The 21,955-nt window shown below is 41.5% G+C and overlaps 1 protein-coding gene across 1 annotated transcript in view; it reads right to left on the bottom strand.

Moving 5' to 3' along the window:
- Dennd1b (DENN domain containing 1B) overlaps positions 1–21,955 on the bottom strand; it is a 158,170-nt gene that overhangs the window by 9,715 nt on the left and 126,500 nt on the right. The window contains exons 16-20 of the mRNA XM_042701274.1: positions 14,947–15,037; positions 8,917–8,957; positions 8,187–8,255; positions 5,963–6,019; positions 4,974–5,081 (exon numbers count right to left, since the gene is read on the bottom strand). Of these exons, the coding sequence (XP_042557208.1) occupies positions 4,974–5,081; positions 5,963–6,019; positions 8,187–8,255; positions 8,917–8,957; positions 14,947–15,037 (366 nt within the window). The remainder of the gene's footprint in view (positions 1–4,973; positions 5,082–5,962; positions 6,020–8,186; positions 8,256–8,916; positions 8,958–14,946; positions 15,038–21,955) is intronic.

The following is a 21,955-nucleotide window of genomic DNA, read 5'->3' as shown; positions in this document are numbered from 1 at the left end:
CCAGACAGACAAGGATGGTGCATGGGCATGAAGGAGCTGGCTGGCCGCCTGCGAACCCAGGCTTCTGTCTGTACCTTCATCTGCTTTCAACCCTCCAAAAATTGAGGCTTCATATCAGAGATAAGAGCAGGAAAATTATCTGAATCACCAAATCCAGCAGGTCCCTACAGAATCTGGCTTTTAAGTCATTAAATTTACCACCTGTTAGATCCCTTTTTTTTCCCCGCTGGTCCTGGGACTTGAACTCAGGGCCTGGGTGAGCAGTCCAGCCTGAGCACTGTCTCTGAGCTTTTTTGCTCAAGGCTGGTACTCTACCACTTCAGCCACATTTTCATTTATGACTTTTTGGTGGTTAACTGGAGATACGGATCTCGTGGACTTTCCTGCCTGGTCTGGCTTTGAACCTTGATCCTCAGATCTGACTCCTGAGTAGCTAGGATTATAGATGAGAGCCATTGGTGCCCAGCACGTGCCAAATCCTTTAAGGTAAATTTTATTATTTGAGGTTTCAAATCTTGAATAGAGAGACAAACTATTGTTTAAAGTGAAAGGCTGTTAAGAGTCAACTTCTTAGGTTAAAGAAAAAATGAAGGAAGTTATATAACCCCTCTGTATAACACTTTTATAATAATAATTTTTTAATGAAAGAAGGAAAATTGGATTGTACTATGCTTGAATAGGGGGAAAAAAAGGGTTGGCATGTTCTGTTACAACATTAAAAATTTAAGAATGTAGACCTGTAGGGATCTTACTGGTAAAATTAGAATGCAAGAAATCTACCATTAACCATTAACCGAAAAGATTCAAATATAATCAAATATAATCATCAGCCAGGAAAGGGCTGTCTTCTACTTCAGTGCGCTTCACAGAAGGAAGCTAAAAGTGTGCTTTAAATGTACATTAAAAAAGAAGAAGAAGAAAGGATTCAACTGTCACATGAGGGCCAGTCAGGGACTCAGAATGTAGGCTGTCTCTGGGAACAGTCTGCGAGCCTCTCAAATGATACAAGCTGCACCCAGCCAGTCAGGAAACGTCTCCACCTCCCCCAGCACTGAGCTCTCAGCTCGCAGACACCCAATTCATCCTTCTCCTTCCTACAATTCCAGAACGACTTCTAAAAGAAGCCCGTGCATTACCCATCATGCACTTTTCACTGCGGCTGCTGAGCAAGGCAGGCATGAACTGTTTGTACCTTATCTACTTTAAATATATTTTGTTAAATTTTATTAATCTATGATTATTCATATCAAGTTAGAAACAGATGGACTATGAATACATAAAACCATACTGATTCCCTAGTCTGTCTTCAACCACATTTAACTTTCTTTGAAATACATATTTAATTGAAAATCCTAACATCAGGGATCCTAGCGTTATTGCAGATGAAGGGTGAGGGATAAGAGAACTCACTGGAAGAGAGACCGCCATGAAATAATACATGCAGAGTCTCACATCGGCTTCGACTGGGCCTATCTGGATTAGATCAACGGGTTATCTATGAGGGAGAAACAGCGAAGCTTCTGCAATAGAAAGCTGTGAAGATGAGAGACGGGACTCTGGCTCACCCCTCCTGATTTCCTTGACCACCATGCAGAGTCTAGCCTAACGTTCTCTCCACTGGTAGCCCATTGTGCTTGCTGAAATTCCTTCCTCAGTCAAACGGACTGGCTTGATCAAACTTATCAAAGTTCAGATTTTTGACAGAACCATTCAGGCTCTAGGATCATACAAATATAGATTTTTTTTTGGCTTGTCTAGATGTTTTCTTCAAGATGACTTTCTGGTGCGCACAGCATTACAAAAACAATCACAAACAGTGGCTACCTTATGAGATATTGTCAGTCCTTGAAATCCTTTCTCCAAGACCTGCGTTCCCTGACTACCCAAGTAAGCCTTCTGCCCTCCCAGCATCCCTAGCAACATGGTCCTCTATGTCTCTGGGTTGCAGTACATTGAACGAGGGTTCACGACTGGTCTAAGTGAAGTGAGTGCATTCCTTCACACAAAATTTGATTCCAGAATTCCTGACCATTTCTCGTAGCTGCTTCATCTGATGGCCTGAAAGACTTATGTCAGGTGTACAAAGATGCAAAAGGCCAGTCTATGACGAACAAACCGGGCAGCCAGGTGGTGCGGAGGGGAGAGGGGGCGGAGGGAGGGTGGAAGGAAAGCAGGTGAGGAGGCTGACACTCCCTGAAGGTGGCTTCGTTTCCGGCTCCAGCCCTGTCCCAATTCCCGCTCCCAGATGCCTGGTGCTTACACTGAGCCGCCTGGTGTGGTCTTACGTGGCTCGTGTGAGCTTCTAATGCCGGAATTGAATAAAGTTTCAAGTAAAGGTTAGACAACACTCTCACTTTCAATATGCCGCATTCTGGTTTTTTTAAAATAAATAAGCTGCCATCTGCTATAGGTTATCAATTCAGAGCAATATAAGATCAATATAAGAATTCTGAGAGCCTTGAGGGAAAATATTAAGGGTGAAAGGTAGAAAATAATTGTCAGACAGCCAAAGATATAGTTGGTTGATAAATGACCTCCATTTAGCTGTTAAAATAGATACACATGGGTAAACACAGCTACCGATACAATGGGATACACACTGGTAGACACAATTCCTGACTCAGAATATTGCTTCAAAACTTCACTGGCACGCTATTAACATCTCTATTGTAACCCTAAAGATGTGAGCTTCGCCAAATCTCAAAGGGCAAAGTCATGGTCAAATTCTCCCCACCCGCTCCTTATCATCTCTGCCAAGTCCGTCTGAAGACCACGAAGTGCTGAAGAATGAATGCGGCTAGCTGAGTTCATGACAGGAGACCAAATCACAGCCTGAGTAGTCTGAAAGTACACACTGAAGGTACCCTGCTACCCTGTAGGGATTTTCCTAACAACCCAATGCAGTTTCCTCAATCAGCATGAAAGGTATGGTTAATAATCGTGTGTTGTGTGCTGGGACTTGACTTCAAGAGCAGGTGTTACTCTTTATATACGGTTACCTGTGAAAGACAGATTTGCTAGCTTGTTTGAGTGTAGTAACTGCATTATGTATAGCAAGACATCACGCTGTACACATGCTGTACATATACAGTATATATGATGAATGTATATGCCTATATATTAGTGTGTATATATATATAAAAAAAATATATATATATATATATATATGCCTATAATCCTGCTATTCAGGAGGCTGAGATCTGGAGGCTTGTAGTTCAAAGCTGGCCTAGGCACAAAAGTCTGCAAGGTTCCATCACCAATTAACTAGTAAAATGCTAGACTGGAGGTGTGGCTCAAGTGGTAGAGAATGAACAGAAAGCAAAATGAAAGTAGTCATTTCTTTTATAGTTGAGTTATATGAATGTTATGTTAAAGAAAAGGGAGATTTCAAGTTTAAAATATGAGTTGACAGGAGTGTTCTTAATTGAAAGTTGATGTTTACAAAAGAAATATCTGTATTATAAATGTTTTCAGGTCAAAACATCCTCTAAGTACAGCAAGATTATCATAGTTTTTTTTAAAAATATAAAAACCTGTTCACCATGGCAACTATAATCCAAATGATCCATTCGGAAGGCAGTAAACACTCCATGATGTGTAAGATATTCAGGCTTGAGAACTCCCAGTCAGGAACTGAACGCATATAAAGTGAGAAAAACCAGGACAGTCGACAGCAAAGCCATCATCAGTTAACAAGAAAAAAAAATCTCGTGTTCACAGAAGTGGCTGGAAAGCGCTGTAGATGCGAATGAGGGGTCTTATCAACCCACGTGTATCAGCCAAACAGCTCTTCCCGAAAAGCTTTCAGAGGGCTAAAGAGTTTGCAGCAAATCTGATTTCCAACTCTGAAGAGAGACCCGGTCCCTGACAACTGAAAGTTAGACTTCATGGCTTTTTTGAGTTTACAACAGGGAGCAAATAACACTCTTTCAGGGGGAACCGTACTGTAAGGGTTGAATGTTGGGACTCAGCCACAGGGTGAAGGACTGTGTGTGGCTAGGCCAGGGTGCTCTGAGAGCTGCCACTGTCCGACACACTACGTCCACGGGTCACGGGCTGGCGGGGACCGAGCAGCGCTGAGGGGAAGGAGCACTGTTCAGCTTCCACGGACAGGTTTAAGGACCACAAGTCCTTGTGTGATTTTTCCCTGTGTTTTCGAAGCAAAGGAAACCTGTGGCTTCTAGGGAGTCACAACCACTCTGTCTGCGTGTCTCCGTCCCTCTCGCCTCCCGGCACTGCTGATGCGAAGGGCTGGGAGCTGAAATGGTTCCAATTTGGGATTTTCTTTTTCTTTTTTTTTTTTGTGCCAGTCCTGGGGCTTGAACTCAGGGCCTCAGTACTCTCCCTGAGCTTTTTTGCTCAGGCTAGTGCTCTACCACTTTAAACCATAGCGCTACTTCCAGCTTTCCCGGGTGGTTCATTGGAGATAAGAATCTCATGGACTTTCCTGCCCAGGCTGGCTTTGAACTGTGATCCTCAGATCTCAGCCTCCTGAGTAGCGAGGATGACAGGCATGAGCCACTGGCTCCCAGTTCCAGATTTGGGATTCTTTTTGGAGTTTAAGCTATTTGTACAAACATTCTGAGGTATCTGGGGGATAAGGACAAAGGACAAAATTCATGGGTGTTCCTTAAGACACAATGACCGAAGGTAACTGTATCAGTATTACTGTCACAATGTGATATTACACCTGTACTATGAACATGACCCCGTGCACCAGGTCGGATGTGGGATTTGCCTGTCTGGCATCATGATGGTTCACAGGAAGTTTTGGATGTGCAGTTCTTAGACTGGGAGCGCTCCACACGCTTGTGGAGATGACATTTGAACATTCCATTCCCAGTCACTGACCAGATTCCACCCACGCCTTCCTTCATCATAGATTCAAAAGCCGACGGGTCCATAACGTTCCTAAAGAACTCAGCGAGGTTACGCAATTTTAGAACGTGGAGGCTTCGGGTTAGTGACCTTACCTGCGCAAGTTTGCGCTTCTCTAGGGCTCCTTCCTTCTCATTGTGTGATGTGTACACCGGTGTATACTGTACCAGACCAGAACAGCTCCCATACTCCTCCTCACTCTCCTACACACAGAAAAATGGATGCGTAATGACTTTCGAATATCCCTTCCACTGCCAAAGTTACTTAGTAACAAAATGCCTGATCAATATGCAGATAGCAAAATACTATTATAAGTTATTTAGACCTTTAAGTTAAAAGAATGTATTTAAAAACAAAATACATTTTCTACTATAGAAACTAAAAATGTCCTAAATAATATGGTTATTTTGAATACTTTAAAATTTACTTCAAGATAATTTATTTTCCATCATCCAATGGAAGAATTTTTTTGAGTTTTCACCAAAGATTCAAAATATAACAATTGATAATAAAATTGGCAGAGAAATAAAAGCAAGCCAGACTCATATATACAGACCCATACACACACACACACACACACACACACACACACACACACACACACACCCCTATTCATTCACCTGTGGTAGTCATAGATTTATACACAAATTATCAAACATGATCTATTGTAAATTAATAACATTAATTCAAAGTAACTACTGTTAGAAAGAGCCTATAAAACTAAATCATAGCATTTCTAGATTAATTTTCTGCCAAAGGTATCTCTTTTAAACAATTCTCAGCTTGAAGCAAGAACTTCAATTGTGATTTCAAGGCAATCAGCTTTATGAAAACATACATCCTCTTAAAGCATCTTTGAAGAGCTCCAGAGCTCTGTGATAAAATATGCATTCAGTGAGGAGGTTACCCCATGGATGCATGGGGAATGGCAGGCTCTTGCCAGAGGGCTTGTTATGAAAAATACATTCTTGAACAAAGGGGCAAGCATATTTCAAGAGCCATTAAAACATTAATCCTATGTGATTTATAAAGTATAAGCTTCAAACTAACACAAGAATCAAGGAAAAAGAAGAACATGACACACCTTGTGTTTGAGCTTGCTCTTCACTTCTTTTAATCCCAGTTTTGCATGATTTTTTGCCTAGAAAATGGTGATAAATGTGTCTGGCTCAATATGAATCTATTGCCTTTTACAGAACAAGATACAAGATGAAATGGCCAACTATTCACATTATTTAGAGAAGCAACATTATCATGGAAATCTCCACACTCAGAGGTACCAGGCTGAACACAGGTGGCTCAGACCTATAATCCCAGCCACTCAGGAGGATGACATCAGAGGATTGAGCTTGGAAGCCAGCCCAGGCAGGAAAGTCTGTGAGACTCTTATCTCCAATTAATTATTGAAGGAGGAGGAGAAAGAAAGAAAGAAAGAAAGAAAGAAAGAAAGAAAGAGAGAGAGAGAGAGAAAGCAAAGAGAGAGAAAGAGAAAACAGAGAGAGAGAAAGAAAGCAAAAGCAAAGAGAGAGAGAGAGAGAGAGAGAGAGAGAGAGAAAGCCAGAAATATATGTGTGATTCAAGTGGCAGAGCACCAATCTTGAGCCAAAAAAGCTGAGGGACAGAACGCAGGCCCTGTGTTCAAGCCCCAGTACCAGCACCAAAAACAAAAAAAAAACAAATAAATACAATAAAATAAAACCCCTCAGGTACTGTCCATTTACTATTACACCATGGTGAATTTAACTATTGGACACATGCGTTGTCTTTGTATACTTTACAAACGTCGTTGCCAGCCGACACGTAGCCCTTTCTGCATCCTAAGCTCCACCGCCCAGGAAGGACTGAGGCAGCAGACCAACGCAACCAGAGTGGGAGAGGCATCACCCAGCATCACAGCTGCAGGGCAGAGGTGCAGGCTTCCAGAAGCCCAGACAACACAACTCTGCAGATCTGCAGAGCTTTGTTACTGAGCTCCACCCCCCCACCCCCACCCCCACCCCCCCCCACCCCCCGCCTCAGGTAGACGGCTCTGTGGGTCAGCAGAGCCATCTCCAGGGTGTAGATTTTCATAAATAGATTTTTTGAGCAATGACTGTGTGCTGGGTGCTAGTATGCACTGTCTCTGTGGTCACAGCGACTCCAAGAGTCCAAGAGACTACTGGCACCCTGTCTGACAGGTGAGGAAATTGGTGCAGGGAGAGTAAGTCCACCCAGCCTGGACTCAAATCTGGGTCTGTTGAATTGTCAAGTCCGATGCTGTTCTTTCCCCAAGGGGAAGGAAGCAGCAAATTCATCCGCTGAACTGACGTCTCCCTACAAAGGAGGCCTGGTGTGTGCATCGATACCGGCGGCACCCACAACGCCCACTCAGAGCCACGCTCTCAGTGACGCCTGCCTGCCCTAAGTGCTTCTCAGAGGGGCACATGCACGGACCCCCGAGTCCCTGGGAGAGAGGGATCTTATTCCAAATCAAATTCCCATCTACAAAGCCAGCTCGCACTAGAACAGTCTATGGTTCTTTAGAATAGATAAATCACCTTCCTCCTCAGTATTCTATTTGTCAAGTCTCCTAATCTATGTAAAGGGCCCTATATTAACCCTTACATTTCCACTAGACAAAAATAAATAATGACCAAGGAACAGTGCTTTGCCCTCCCGCTCCCAGAATTAGAACTCATCTGGGCCTTGCCCACATGTGACCCCAAGCATGCTTCATGCAAACGTCCTCTACTGCATGCCAACCTCCTCAGATACTCCTCCCTCCCTTGGCTCTACAATTTGCATCATTAGTTGAAATATCTACTGCTCTTCCTCCTCCCTAGATCCATTTCAGGTTACCTGGAAGATGGAATACACTTTACCAGCTGAAACTTACCAATAAGCAACCAAGACTTGAAGAGTCTTAATTTTCATATTGAAGTGACTTTTCCTTCACATTTTTCATTGTTTATGACTATCATTGATATACTTTTAACACTAATTTATGTGAATATCAAGGCCTCTTTGAGCAAAGAGATGATCATATTTTTCTGCTTCATTTTACTGTAGCCTCAAGTATATAAGGAGAAATCAAAATACATTGTTATACAAAACAGTCAGACTCACACAATGATACCTCATCATGGACGTTTCCAGAATGTACTGTGCCATTTTGCTAGTTGCTGTGAAATGGAATGAAGAGCCACTTCCATATTATATAAAAGAAATACATTTTCCATAAATGAAATAATTTTAATACCCAATCTTCTTTACTCAACAAGAACTCTAAGCTGCTTTAGAGCTTTCTTAACAGAAAACGTAACACTTACAAATTTGTATGCTGTTCGTACAGCAGGGGTCGCTCTAGTCACGGCCGTGTTGAAGAAAGCACTCCCTTTCTGCCAAGGGAAAGACAGACAATTTCCAAATGCTTTCGGACAAATGGTCTTGACAATAAGGCAGCTGGTGTACAGAAACAGAACTTCTCTCTCTAGCTAACGACCCACGTGTTTAATGTTACAGGTCTTCAAATGCTTTGATAAGTTAAAACAAAATCTAAGTACCCTGGTTCTGTTCTCAAGTTGGTGTAATCCATCATTTAAAAATCATCTCATTTTTAAGTGTAGGCAGAAGACCAATGTGGAAAGTGATATCTACATACATAAAAGTTAATAAAATGGAAATGCAACGTTTACTAGTTGTTTTAATAATGGACAATCAGTTCTCAATCTGTAGAAAAAGTTTTATAGCCAATCCTTTTGACAAAAATCCTACTACCGGGAATTATAAAATCCCCATCAAAATCAACCACTCTATTTAATTCCTGGTTGTGGAAAATTATATAAAGTGGCAGAGAAATCTTGGTATTTTTTTCCCTTTTTTAAAAAAAAAAGCCATTTATCTTTGACAAAGCTTTCCATCTTAAGGTCATGTTGATGATTGTCAACAATCATACTGCACTTTGGCTACCAGAAATAGAAACGTGAGCGGAAGCCTCAGGCGAGCCCTCGCTGAACTTGGCTCTGCACCGCGGGAGAACCGTGGGAGGGCCGTGGTTACCTTGACAGTGTGCACCCACTGCTGGTATGACCTTGGGTTCCCTGCAAGATATGAAAAGTACTTGGTCAAAAGCAAATCTCAGCACCGAAGTTCAAGCCATAGTATTCCCGGCGTCTTTATTCGCGGTGTCGCAGAAGACACGATCGCATTTGTAAGAATTAATAAACTGCTCTGATTCTTCGTAACAGAATGACCGACACCATTTAAATCATTCAATCACTTTTCTTTCATTCATAGATGAAACTAGATTGATTCTAAGGGTTTTTTTTTTTTTTTTGTCCCCCAACCCCAGGCCTAAGGCTCGAATACAGGCCCTAGCATTCACTCAGCTGGCACACTACCACTTGAGCCATACCTCCAACCCTGCTTTTTGCTGGCTAACTGGAGATGGAAATTCATGAACTTAGCAGCCTGGGGCTGGCCTTGAACTGTGGGCTTCTGGATCTCAGCTCCCTGAGTAGCTAGGATTTCAGGTGTGGGCCACCAGGAATCAGCTTTATAAATCTTCATTGTAACATTAAGTTTTGAGAAAAAATTAGATAATCTTGCTTTTGAAACTTAAAAATCCATGCTTTTTAAAGTAAATTTTCCACATTTTATTTCTATGTTTTTTTTTAAATGCCTCTTTCGGCAATAAAATTCATTTAAAACAGTATTTCAATTGCACTGAGAAATACAGAAGTAGAGGGAAATTTGGAAATACAAAGGACTATCGACAACAAAACATTATTTTGTAGAGGTCTCATGTGCACAAGTGATTTTATTTCAATGTAGTTAAACCATGGCTTTAGAAAACGTTTCTGAAAACATATTCTAGTTATGAAACCATAAATGTGAATCAGAGCACCATGCTTATCAGAAAGCTCAAATGCCCACAAAACCAGCTCTCGTAAACTCTGGTGATCAACATGTGTCCAAGTCAGAGAAATGTCTTCATCAAAAAGATGAGGAACCACACAGAAATAATTGAAAGTAATCTTTCTTATCAAGCTATTTCAGTTGGATTTCAACTACCACATTGAGTGTTTAAATGCTTAAACACTTCCTACATTATAAGCATGAAAAGTCACAGTAAAAGATAGACTCGGTTAAAAATAAATGTTCCTTCCTGTGGCTGTAGCTTTTTAAAGTTATTTCCCTACTGCTACCAAGTAAGAGAGGCAGAATGACCCCAGTCCAACAATTCTAGTTGTTATTATTACATCTTTGGTTGAAATCAGGCATATTCAATTTATTTATTTATTGCCAGTCCTGGAGCTTGAACTCAGGGCCTGGGCACTGTCCCTGAGCTTCTTTTGCTCAAGACTAGCACTCTACCACTTGAGACACAGCGCCACTTCTGGCTTTTTCTGTTTATGTGGTGCTGAGGAATGGAACTCAGGGCCTCATGCATGCCAGGCAAGCACTCTACCACTGAGCCACCTTCCCAGCCCCGTCATATTCATTTTTATACTTAAAATCTTTCCCTAACTTAAGAGACCTGAAGAAGCAGCTTTGACTCTTATATCTCTTAGCATTCAGCACTGCCACTGGGCTTTTTTTTTCTTGGAGAAAACTACAGAGATTAGCATTGTTTTTCACATCCTCACAAAGCAATGTGTTATTTACTTAAAATAACTTATTTATATGAGGTATGTTAAATAAATTGCTTGTTGAAAAGGCATGTATTTCATATGACATTGACTTAGACATATTATTTAATGTATGTTGAAGAATGATGACAAATTTGAAATTATCAGTTTATTTCTCAAGGAGTTTTTCTTAACTATGATGAAAATATAGATGATATACGTATTATATATCTTCATTTATTCAAATTGCTTAGATGCTTTATTTTATTCCATCAGCTTATATACCTTATACTTCTATGTTAAAAATGATTGAGTGGCCAGGTACCAATGGCTCATATCTGTAATCCTAGCTACTCAGGAGGCTGAGATCCGAGGATCTTAGTTTGAAAACAGCTGGGACAGAAAAGTCCATAAGAACTTTATCTCCAATTAACCACTAAAAAGCCAGAGGTGGAGGTGTGGTTCAAGTGGTAGAGCATCAGTCTTGAGAGAGAAATCCAAGTGAGAATGCCAAGTCCTGAGTTCAAGCCCCAGTACAGCATTCACACGGGTGCACACACATGTACGTACACACACACACACACACACACACACACACACACACACACACAGATGATGCGGAGATGCAACAAAATTAAGTAGACTTCTGTTTCTAAAATGAAAAGGCTCACTGGTTCTTTAAATTTTAATGTTTTCAGGATTTATGGTTCTTATTTCTACAAAATTTATGAGACAAGCACACAATCTTCAGTAATGCTAAAAACTAAAACTAATCTTTTAAAAAATTAGTTTTGAATGCCAACAAAAAAAAAACCCTCTCAGTTTTTCTTTTTAAATTAACTGGTTTATGGCAACTAATTAGCATTACTGAGGAATTTCCTAACATTATTCTTGTTAAACAACTGGCGCTGTCATGCTCAAGGACAGAATTCCTTCAATTTTCACTCGTACAAAGACCCTTCAAATGTTTTTTAAAAATATGTTTAAGTTCCCATAATTTGTGGTCACTTATCAAAATATGTAAATTGCTCTTAAGTGTTCAACGTGGACCAAAACGAATTCCACTGGAGCTGATAAACACCTATTGCCTCCTCAAATTCTCCCATTCTTCAGTCAATAGAAAGAAACATAAGTAAATAAAAGTCGTTAACAGCTGACGTCAAGAAACCATGAAGACATGCAACCAATGGGGAGAATCTACACACTCCAACGAAATCAGCTGTATTCCACCTTTATTGAGAGCTTCTGATGTGGGTTTAACAACTAGCTTTATTTTGGCTAAAAAAAAAAAAAAAAAAAAGTCGTGTTCTTCCCTGCGCCTGTTCTTAGCAGCTTCCCCTAATTGGGTTCTTGTTCTGCTTCTTGTCCTCCGTCGTTGCTTTTCAACCACAACGGGCATGTGCTTCTCTCTCCACACCGCTTGGTAGCTTTAGTCCTTGAGGAGTTAAGATTCCGCAAGAATCTCATGAGGGGAGCCAGGGACGTAGGGAGGTCATACAATTTCCTTACCAGTTCTGACCACGGAGATTCATGGGGCAGAAAAAGGTCGAGAAAATCCCCACTCATTTACAGATGCCTTCCCCATGCCTCCAGATCCAACTGTGTATCTCCACAACCTAGACGTAGGTGATGATGCTTTACCGTGTGCTCTGATTTGATCCAGGAATAGAAAGCCCTCGTATTAATGTGATGCTAACATGAACACAGCCTATGAACTACCATTGCAATGTGGGGAGGGATCAAGGGAGAAAACAGACACTTCCTTGAAATGTCAAAATTACTTTTGCCTCAAGGAACTTTCTTTTTGTTTTTCCAGTTTGAGTTAATTTCTCCTAGCCCAGGGATCATTCCGGGCCTCTGTGTGTAAACACATTTTTCATAGATATTCAAGACAGAATTTTGGTTTGATTCAGCCAAAAGTCTGAGTGCCATGCTGGCTTACTACAGTGTTTGCTAAGACTTCTCATAAAGAATTAATATACTACGGTTATTGAGCAGGTAAATGAAGCCAGGAATACATGCAACCCATTCTCTGTACTTGCCTCAGGACTGTGGGAGGGACAAGGCTGAGCTGTGCTTGGCAGTAGAGCACCTGCCTAGCAAGTATCACGTCCTGAGTTCAAATCAATACTACCACTGTGATCACATGAGATAATACTACTTGTCATTCCCCTAGGAGAGGTTCTGTCACATATTCATAACAGCTAGTGTCAGCAATTATTACCATTACTCCCAGAAAAGTGATGAGGTCAGAAGTTTTCACTTTGTGAAAGAATAGGTAACATTCATGACATTGCTAGATTCTTTTTTCTCCTACACGTGAGGAGTACATTTCTAGAAACTATTTTTTTTTTCGGTTGTGGGGCCTGAATTCTGGGCCTGGGCGCTGTCCCTCAGCTCTTCAGCTCAAGGCTAGCGCTCTACCACTTGAGCCACAGCGCCACTTCTGGCTTTTTCTGTTTATGTGGTGCTGAGGAATCGAACCCAGGGCCTCATGCATGCAAGGCAAGCACTCTACCACTGAGCCACCTGCCCAGCTCTAGAAACTATTTTTGAAGTGCGCACGCGTGAGCGCACACGCGCGCGCACACACACACACACACACACACACATCTCCTAATTAATTAGCTGTTAGAAAGGCATTACAAAGTTTTATTAAGATTGTTCATTTTGCTTATTTCAAAGTCTAATAACTTATGCTTTATTTTGTTCTAAGGATAGTTTCTATTTATCACTAACATAATCTAAAATACAGCTAAAAATAACACTTTAACACATTTTTAAGGAACTCTTTTATCCACTGAAACTAAAAGATGTTGAACTAGGCATTTCTTTTGCATAAACATTTGCTCCCATAAGTTAGAATGTAAGAGTCCTTTCACTATAATAAAGAACAGCCAAGCAATGCGAACTATTTTTACTAAAAGCAGCCATCAGACAATACTCAGTGATCATGTCCCCTACTCTTTTTTAAAATAATAGATCTTTAGTTAGAAAAAGTCTATTACCCTCTTCGATCACTCGAAAAGCCATCTACCTCTATTACAGAGGTATGTGGACCAATGGTTACCGTGAGAGAGTTTACTGTACAAAAAGATCATAGTTCTACCCTATTACTGTCACAAGATGTCATCTTCAATTCTACAAAAGCTACCTGCCCCACGGGTCATAAAGATAATGAGACAGCAGTTATGTAAATGCTGAATTTAGGCCCCAAGCCATTTGTCCATAAGCTGACAATATTTCGCTTGTCTGAGTTAAAAAGTAAAGAAGCATTATTTTAACACCAGAATTCCATTGAAGCTATATTTTTTTTTAACCAAAGAGCTGAGGACAGCGAGTAGCTGGGCCTCCGCGGGCGTCTCTCGGGCTGAGGTGGAGACGCTGACGGCTGGCCAGGCCTGGTGCTGTCCGTGAAAAGCCACGCGACCCAGCAGGTCACGGCGCATCTGCACCGTGAGTCTACACCCACCAAGCTCGCCCTTTTCACGAGAAAAATCACCCCTCTCTAATGCCTTCTGTTCTTATGGTGTGGAAACTAAAGCACTGTTCCAAAAGAAAATTTAACGTGTGGAGACTGTATAGCGGCTTACTCCCTTCTCCTGTACTGTATTTCAACTCTAGCAATTGCACGCATATAGATTTAAGAACTGCTCTCAAAACAAATACACACCAAACAGGAAAATACCAGTGCTATTGTTCCAATTCAAAATGAACGTAGGAAGATGGAAGATGTTCACTGAGATACCAGCACCAAGAATACTGAGCATTCAGCACTGGCTGAGTGAACGAGTAAGTAAACAAATGAACAAACAGGACATTTCAAGACTTAGGCAAAACAAATCTCTGCAAGCCAGGACCATCCACTAGAATTGAGAAACAAGTGTCAAGTGATAAATCATCAATTACTGAGATGATTATAACACTAAATATTTACATTTGAAGGAGCTATTATATATAGAGAGTGGCAGATAAAACTTTGCTAAGGCTGCAGTAGCTTACAAAGATAAACAGGTAACGATTTCTGGATTAATAATACCCTAATAGGTATGAATTGTGCTATTCAAATATTTCCTTTTAGATTTCCTTTCTGATTATATTACAATGTTCTATTTCTGTCATAACTTCATTTTTAAAAAAAAATAAAAACATAGTCATAGACATCATAGCCATATAGCAGGTGCTGTAGTTCAGGAGGAAAGGCTAATGGCTTCAAGTCAACTAGTCTTCTGTGCTATTTATTTCCAATAAAATGAAGAGATTAATTGAGCAGACACCAATTCATGAGACCTTCACACTGCCTTCATAACAGAAATCATGCAAAGTGATATGCACTTAAAGTAGTGTCTAGCTAGGAGACAGATAAGAAGTAGCCGTTGGTGAAATACACAATCAAACACAAGTATAAGATCAAGATGTTATTTAGAAAATGGAGAGCGTACTGTAAAACAGTCTTTACCTCCACAAAAACCACCTGAAGTGATCTCTTCTTCAAATACATCAGAGAAGCCCTTTCCTGCATTTAGTTTTGCCAGCCGACCATCGATAAACTGAAAATGAAAAAGTAGTAAATGTTAATTTTTCATGTTCTAAAGTATTAAAATTTTTACTTCCATCAAAATATGCACAGCAGATGTTTTCATCTGCTTTTGCATGCTGTGGCGCCTCCGCATGTGGGTTTATACAGGAAGATTCTCTGGCAGTACAAAGGACAGAGGCTTGGCCACCTGGGCAGGGCACAGGGAAGGGCCTGGCTGCCGCCAGGGCAGGTTTTTGCTAAGGGCACAGACTGCAGTCAGCCTGAAGCGTTGCCACAGCCAGGCGGGGGGGAGGGGGGGGGCGCTGGGTGGGGCCCTGGCTCAGGAGGCCTCAGGGCGTGGCTGAAGACTGTTCTTGCCACAGCGCCCCTCTCTGGAAGTATTGGAAGTATCCACGACTGTCAGCCACCGCTACTCATGAGACCAACATTTACCTCCAGTGAAATAACGCATACTATTAGGTTGTCCTAAGGGCACCAGGTAATTCTTGCCATTTAACTATAAAATAAACACAACTTTTCAAATTCTGGAATAAGCGAAAATTTCCATTGAACGGAGGGAGGCAAAGACACATGGCCTGGACGCGGACAGGGTGGTGGAAAGTAAGTTTTTCCAGGGAACCTACAAAAGAGACGGGAGCGAGGAAGAGAAGCTGTCCTAAGTATGTGGACCTCCATCTCCAGAGCAGACACCGGAGGAGCCCGCCCCTCCCCTGCCCCTCCTCCAACATATCCCATGTCCAGACGCCGCGCTCTATAACGCATCTGAAAAATACCACCGTTAGGATTTCCAACCCAGGGAAATCCATCATGATTCTGGATTTGGTTTTTTGGCATTTCTGCAGTTTGAACTCTGGGCCTCGTGCTTCCTGACAGTCTAGATTCTTGTGACTTATTTTTCAAATAGGAACTTCCTTCCTTCCTGGGTTCTTGCCTGGATGATGCTGGCAACTAGAATCACGCCCTGCCTGCCCAGCTCTTCATTGAGATGAAGTCTTTTCAACTTTTTCTGACCAAGCTGGCCACGAAACAGTTCCAACACTCTCAGCCTCCTCAGTAGCTTGTACTACAGATAGGAGCTACTAGCACCCAGCACCAACGATTTATTACTTATTTAATATTTATGTTTGTGCTGGTCCTGGGGCTTGCAACCAAGGCCTGGGCACTGTCCCTGAGCTTCTTTTGGCTCAAGGCTGGCACTCTACCATTTAAGCCACAGCTCCACTTCTGGCTTTTTGATGGTTAAAGATAAGAGTCTCCCAGGTTTTCCTACCCAAGCTGGCTTTGAACCATAATCTTCAGATCTTAACCTCCTGAGTAGCTAGGATTATAGGCACAAGCCTATAATCTAAAATATTTATGTGTTACTGGCCCTTGTTTAGTTTTACTGATGCATGATGATGAAGGTGAATGCAGGAGGTAACAGCAAAGATTTGTCTTTGCAGGATAGAACTGAAAATTTATTCATAAAAGCTTAAAATTAATTAAATCTTACGGTACTTTTTAATCCTAGCAATTCACATTTTTCACTCAATTAAGATCAAGCAGCTTGGGGCTGGAAAGGTGGCTCAGTGGTAGAGCACTTGCCTTGCATGCCTGAGGCCCTGGGTTCGATTCCTCAGCACCACATAAGTAAAAACAAAAAAGCCGGAAGTGGCGTTGTGGCTCAAGAGGTAGAGCGCTAGCTTTGAGCTGAAGAGCTGAGGGACAGCGCCCAGGCCCAGAGTTCAGGCCCCACAACTGGACCCAAAAAATAGATAAATAAATCAAAAAGATCAAGCAGCTTGACTTAAAAAGTCTTCTACCAGTTTTCTATTGGAATGGTCATTAGAGAAACCTCTCTAAGAGCTTCTACAGAGTAATAGAGCCTTCCTTGGGTGCCAACTTAAGATAATGAATCATACTAACGATGCCAGGTCTGAGACTTTCAGACGAGATTCTCTTACAGATCAAAATTAAGAAATGATAAACGAACCCACAGATGTTGTCTAACCATTTTGATTACATAAAATGTTCTTCACCAAAACGTCTAAGATGAGTAGGCAAAAAAGAAGTTGTGGCTGTTCAGAACCTGAGCTGCTCTCACGATCAAGAATTCTGGGAAGAGAGACACCTGCAGCATGTGCGGCAGAGAGGAGGTTTCCTAAGGCACCAAGGCATGTGGAGCTGAGCACCTCCAAGCCAGCACCACCACCCGCTACGTAACTGGCTTGATGATCTCAAGCAAATTCTCACCCTCGGGACTCTGCTTCCCCTTCTACAAGACAGGAGTGAGTGACGTTGTTTTGTAAAAGCTAACTCAAATGATATGAAGATCCCAAATTGCTGGCGCCAAGTGAGGCTAAGTTGTAGCGCCCCCTCTAGTCACCCACCTCTCCTGGCTCCTGCTCTTGCTCAGCTTTCTGAGGGCAGAACAGTGCATTGCTCTGTTTGGCCAAAAAAAAAAAAAAAAAAAAAAAAAAAAGGCTGACAAATGGTTGGTAAAGACACTGGTAAGTGGTTTTTGCTGATGTTTCTGTGGTGGGTACAGAAGCCAGGGCTGCCACTCTGCCACTGGGCTACACTGCTAGATTCTTTTTTTTTTTTTTTTGTCAGTCATGGGCCACTTCTGGTTTTTTCTGCTTTAGTGGTGCTGAGGAATTGAACGCAGGGCCTCATGCATGTGAGGCAAGCGCTCTACCTCTGAGCCACCTTCCCAGCCCCACCGCTGGATTCTTGACAAGCAGTGTGCATTGAATAAATACTACTGACTGAAGTGTACTGAAACAATGCAGCTATCGTGAAAAATGCTGACACCCCGTTACCTACATTTGAAGTAAACAATTACAACGTACAAAATCAAATAATTCAATTCTATCTTGAGATCAAAGCCAGCAGCATCATGTTAGTATGTTGCTGTGAATAAGAAATGAAAAATTTGAAATAAGACAGTTTAAATCACATGGAAAATTAGATTTGAACACATTTCAGCACAAGCAGTATAAATCAAATTAGAGTGATCTAATTTAATGGACTATTATCATCTTTTCAAACATAAGGTGAAAGCAAAACGAGAAGTTTAAAGTAATGCATTACTGGCGAGAAGAATGAGCCAAGCCTCCCTTTTCAAGGACTTAATTTGTACTAAAAGATTATGGGAATAAGACTTCCTAAAAGGTTTTCAATTTTGTGTTTACCAAATATAATCCACCCACTTTTATTAAATGAGTGGAATAGTTCAAGTCAGAAAAAGAGATAAATCCCCAAAGTATTTGGGGATTGTGCACTGTGAGCATGAGTAACTACTGATTCAGCCATTCAAGCCAACAGAAATTAGTCATTTGGTAACACACCACAAGTCCATGAATGATCACTGGCAATCCTGTCAGCAACAGCCAGACATCTACCTATGTACATACAATGGAAGTGTTTTGCTCTTAGAAGAATAAAAGAATGATTACAGCTGGGCTATGTGATGGTTCACACCTGTCATCCTAGTTACTCAGGAGGCTGAGATCTGAAGATCACAGTACAAAGCCAGACTGGGGAAGAAAGTTCATGAGATTCTATCTCCAATTAACCACCCAAAAGTCCGCAGTGGAGCTGTGACTCAAGCAGTAGAGCGCAAGCCTTGAGACAAAAACTCAAGAAGAGCATAGGGCCCCAAGTTCAACCCCCAGAGCCAGCATACACACAGCAGAAGAATGCTAGCGGCTTACAGACACACAGGCTGCACTATACATATACAAACACTGATCCCCAGGAATACGTTTGGCTAGACAGATAGAAGACGCTTGAGTACGTGGCTTATTGCCCTGTAGGGATTATCTTGCCCTTAAGGAACTGTTCCTGAGCACTGAGGGCCAGTGCTCTCTCACGCTGAGCCACAGCACCATTCCCTCTATGCTCGCTTTTCATCCTTCACCAGGCAGGGCATTTCCAGCATTTCATCCCCAAACCTAACGATGATGATGTGTTCCTGTGGGATGCACTGGTAAGAGGACTGCGGTCTGAGGCTGGGTCCTGGCACAAAATAGGATAGTATAACAAAAGTAAGAACTAAAGAAAAAGAAGTGTCAAGTTCAAACCCTAATGCCACCAAAAAAAACCCCAAACCCACCAAATCTAGCCCACTCAACTTGATGTGTACTAAGCCAATCAGCTGGCCCATTGAACTAATAGTTAAGTGAATCATTATTACACTGCGGACACTTTTTTTTCTAGATGTGTGGCCATGGCAATGAATAAAACAGGCAAAAATGAACACCCTTATAATGACAGGAAAATGTCTACGCAGCGAGGGAGGGCGTGACGGAGGAAAATTAATAAACTCTGCAGAATGTGAGAAGGTGAAGAAAATAACGCAGGGCGGCGGTGGGAGGGGGAGCCAGCTTCACTTTCAAGTGCGTGGTCAGGGCGCAGCCAGCACTTCCAGACAGGAGGAGGAGGAGGGAGAGAGGGCGAGGAGCCAGGGCGAGGCCAGGGAGTCCGGCCGGCCTGTCCTTACCAGGCCTGCCTGGTGCCACGATGCTCCGCCAGCCTGGTCCGCCAGCTCTGCCCACAGCCCGGCCTGTGTTCCTGTCTCTCCTTACCCCACTACCTGATCTGCATCCATTTCTATGGGTCTTTCTGACGAGGTTCAAAGCTGCCAGTGGTTCTGCCTCCGTGTTCTCTCTTCCTGGGCTTCCATGCGTTTCCACCTCCCCATGCCAGCCAAACTGTTCTTGTAATCATCAGGGCTCTGCTACCAAGCCCAGGAGTCCAGATGGCAACTCAGCTGTCCCGAGCACTCAGCACGGTGCACCCTCCCCTCTGCGCTGGTGCTAAGATGAAGTACCCTCTCCTGGCGTCAGTCCTACCTCCGACCCCCACCCCCATGTAATTGTAACCCCTCTGTACAGTATTTTCACAATAAAAAAAAAGAAAGAAAAAAAAAAGAAAGTAGTCACCAGAAAAACAGGTAAGCATCCAAATAGGAAAAAGTTAGGAATCAAATTGTCTGATCACTGATAACATCTCATCTATGCAACCCTATAAATTTTATTTTAAAAATTGACTAATAAACCAATTTAGTAATGTAGGGAGTGCAAAATGAATATACAAAATCTCATACTATTTTAATATGCTAACAATCTTTAAAAATCAGTAAAAATTTCCAAGGTCTCAAGAAAACATTAATATGTCAGAGAATATAAGCAAACATGGTATAATAAGTCAAAAGTTAGCTTTCTTATAAAGATGGCCAATGATAAAATAAAGCAATAGGAAATAAATTAGTGGCTGGTATCACATATTTTAAAAATCAGCAAAAAAAGTCCAGCTACAATCTCATTGAAAAAATTAAATACTTAAGAAAAATTTAACCAGAGGTTGAAGATATATACATCTAAAAGTATAAAATACTTGTGAACAGATTGAAAAATAAATAAATAAAAAGACATTCCATGTTCATGGACCTGAAGAACTAATATTATAAAAATTATCCATACAACCAAAGCATGTGCAGATTCCACACAATCCTCACCAAACTTCCAGTGACATTTTTTATGGAAATAGACAAACTTAAAATGTAGATGGATCTAAAAATGCACCCCCAAGGTCAAAGCAATACTGAGCAAGAACAACAATGCTGGAGGCCTCACAGAGTAAACTCAGTCCTGGTCCTGAGCCAAAGAAGCCTATAATGGAATGAGCAGAGAAAACTAGCCTCCCCTAGATTTAATGACAAACATTATACTTGACAATATCACGTCCTGTGCTGGATGGGTGTAGTGTAAAATGAAGACAAGAGCCTAAAGAGTGGCTGGAGTCTTTCTAAAGCTGCTAAGAAAGGACGGTGATGTCAGAGGTGAGGTCTGAAGGAACTATCTCTGGGATTCCTTCCAAATCCATTATCTGAAGAGGAATTCATCCAAATGGACGCCGCTATCAGCCCCTGAACTCCATGTTTACTTCACAGTATCATGGAATGTTGGAGCCAAAAGGTATCTCCAGCTTGGTCATCTTTTAGTCTGATTCCTGACACAAAGGCAGAAACTGAGGCCCAAAGAGATTAAGAAGTTAACTGCCAAGGAAAACACAGCTTAGTAGTGCCTAATCCAGAAGAGTTAAAAATTAACTCCAATAGTAGTAGTTTAAGGAATTGGTATTTTAGATGAAGCATGGCTGGGCGGTTGTGTGTACTTTGTCCCAAAGACCAGCTCCTCTGTGGACTCAAGAAGGGGAGATGATGATCAGAAGCTATCATCAAGATGATGATCAGATTGTCATGAGGGAGGTTTATAGGACCTGCTACTACCTAGGTGCATAATAAAATGCAATGATTTCAAAATTGCAATATATGTATGTATGTATGTATATATGTATGCATATATATACACATATATATGTGTATATATATATGGCAGAGTGGTGTGGTGGGATTTTACACAGACTGCATATATATATATATATATGTATATATATATATATATATATATATGCCTGACCAATAAAAGGATGCTAGAGGATAGATTGGTTTGTTAGCTTGAAATAATCTTATATATGTGTGTGTATGTGTGCATATACATTTATATATAAACCATCGCATCATCCCTCATCAGCAAAAACTGCCATGATTTGACAGTTAAAACTTTTTAAATGAAACAAAAACCGTACTCAATTTTAACCGAGAAAGTGTTAAGCCAGGAGCAGGTCGCCTCCCCACGCAAGTTCTCTCTCTCGTGCTCCATCTCTACAGAAAAGCCCATGGTCCCTCAAGCTTGGCTTTTTCTCTTCTTTGTTTCCCCTTTTTACTTTCTTTGGTTTTTTTTATTGCATGCACATATTTACTAAACAGCTCTTCAGCTTTGCTTTCACATGAGCACAGCACTGGACTATCCCTTCATACACGCTCTTCAGTGACACCCGACCCTTATTCACGCTCAGATTTCTAGCAGTTCATTCATTTCAT

This window comes from Dipodomys spectabilis, unplaced genomic scaffold, assembly GCF_019054845.1.
Source record: "Dipodomys spectabilis isolate Male_0828 unplaced genomic scaffold, ASM1905484v1 ptg000288l, whole genome shotgun sequence".
Classification (NCBI taxonomy): domain Eukaryota; kingdom Metazoa; phylum Chordata; class Mammalia; order Rodentia; family Heteromyidae; genus Dipodomys; species Dipodomys spectabilis.
This window is presented reverse-complemented; position numbering and strand designations above follow the sequence as displayed.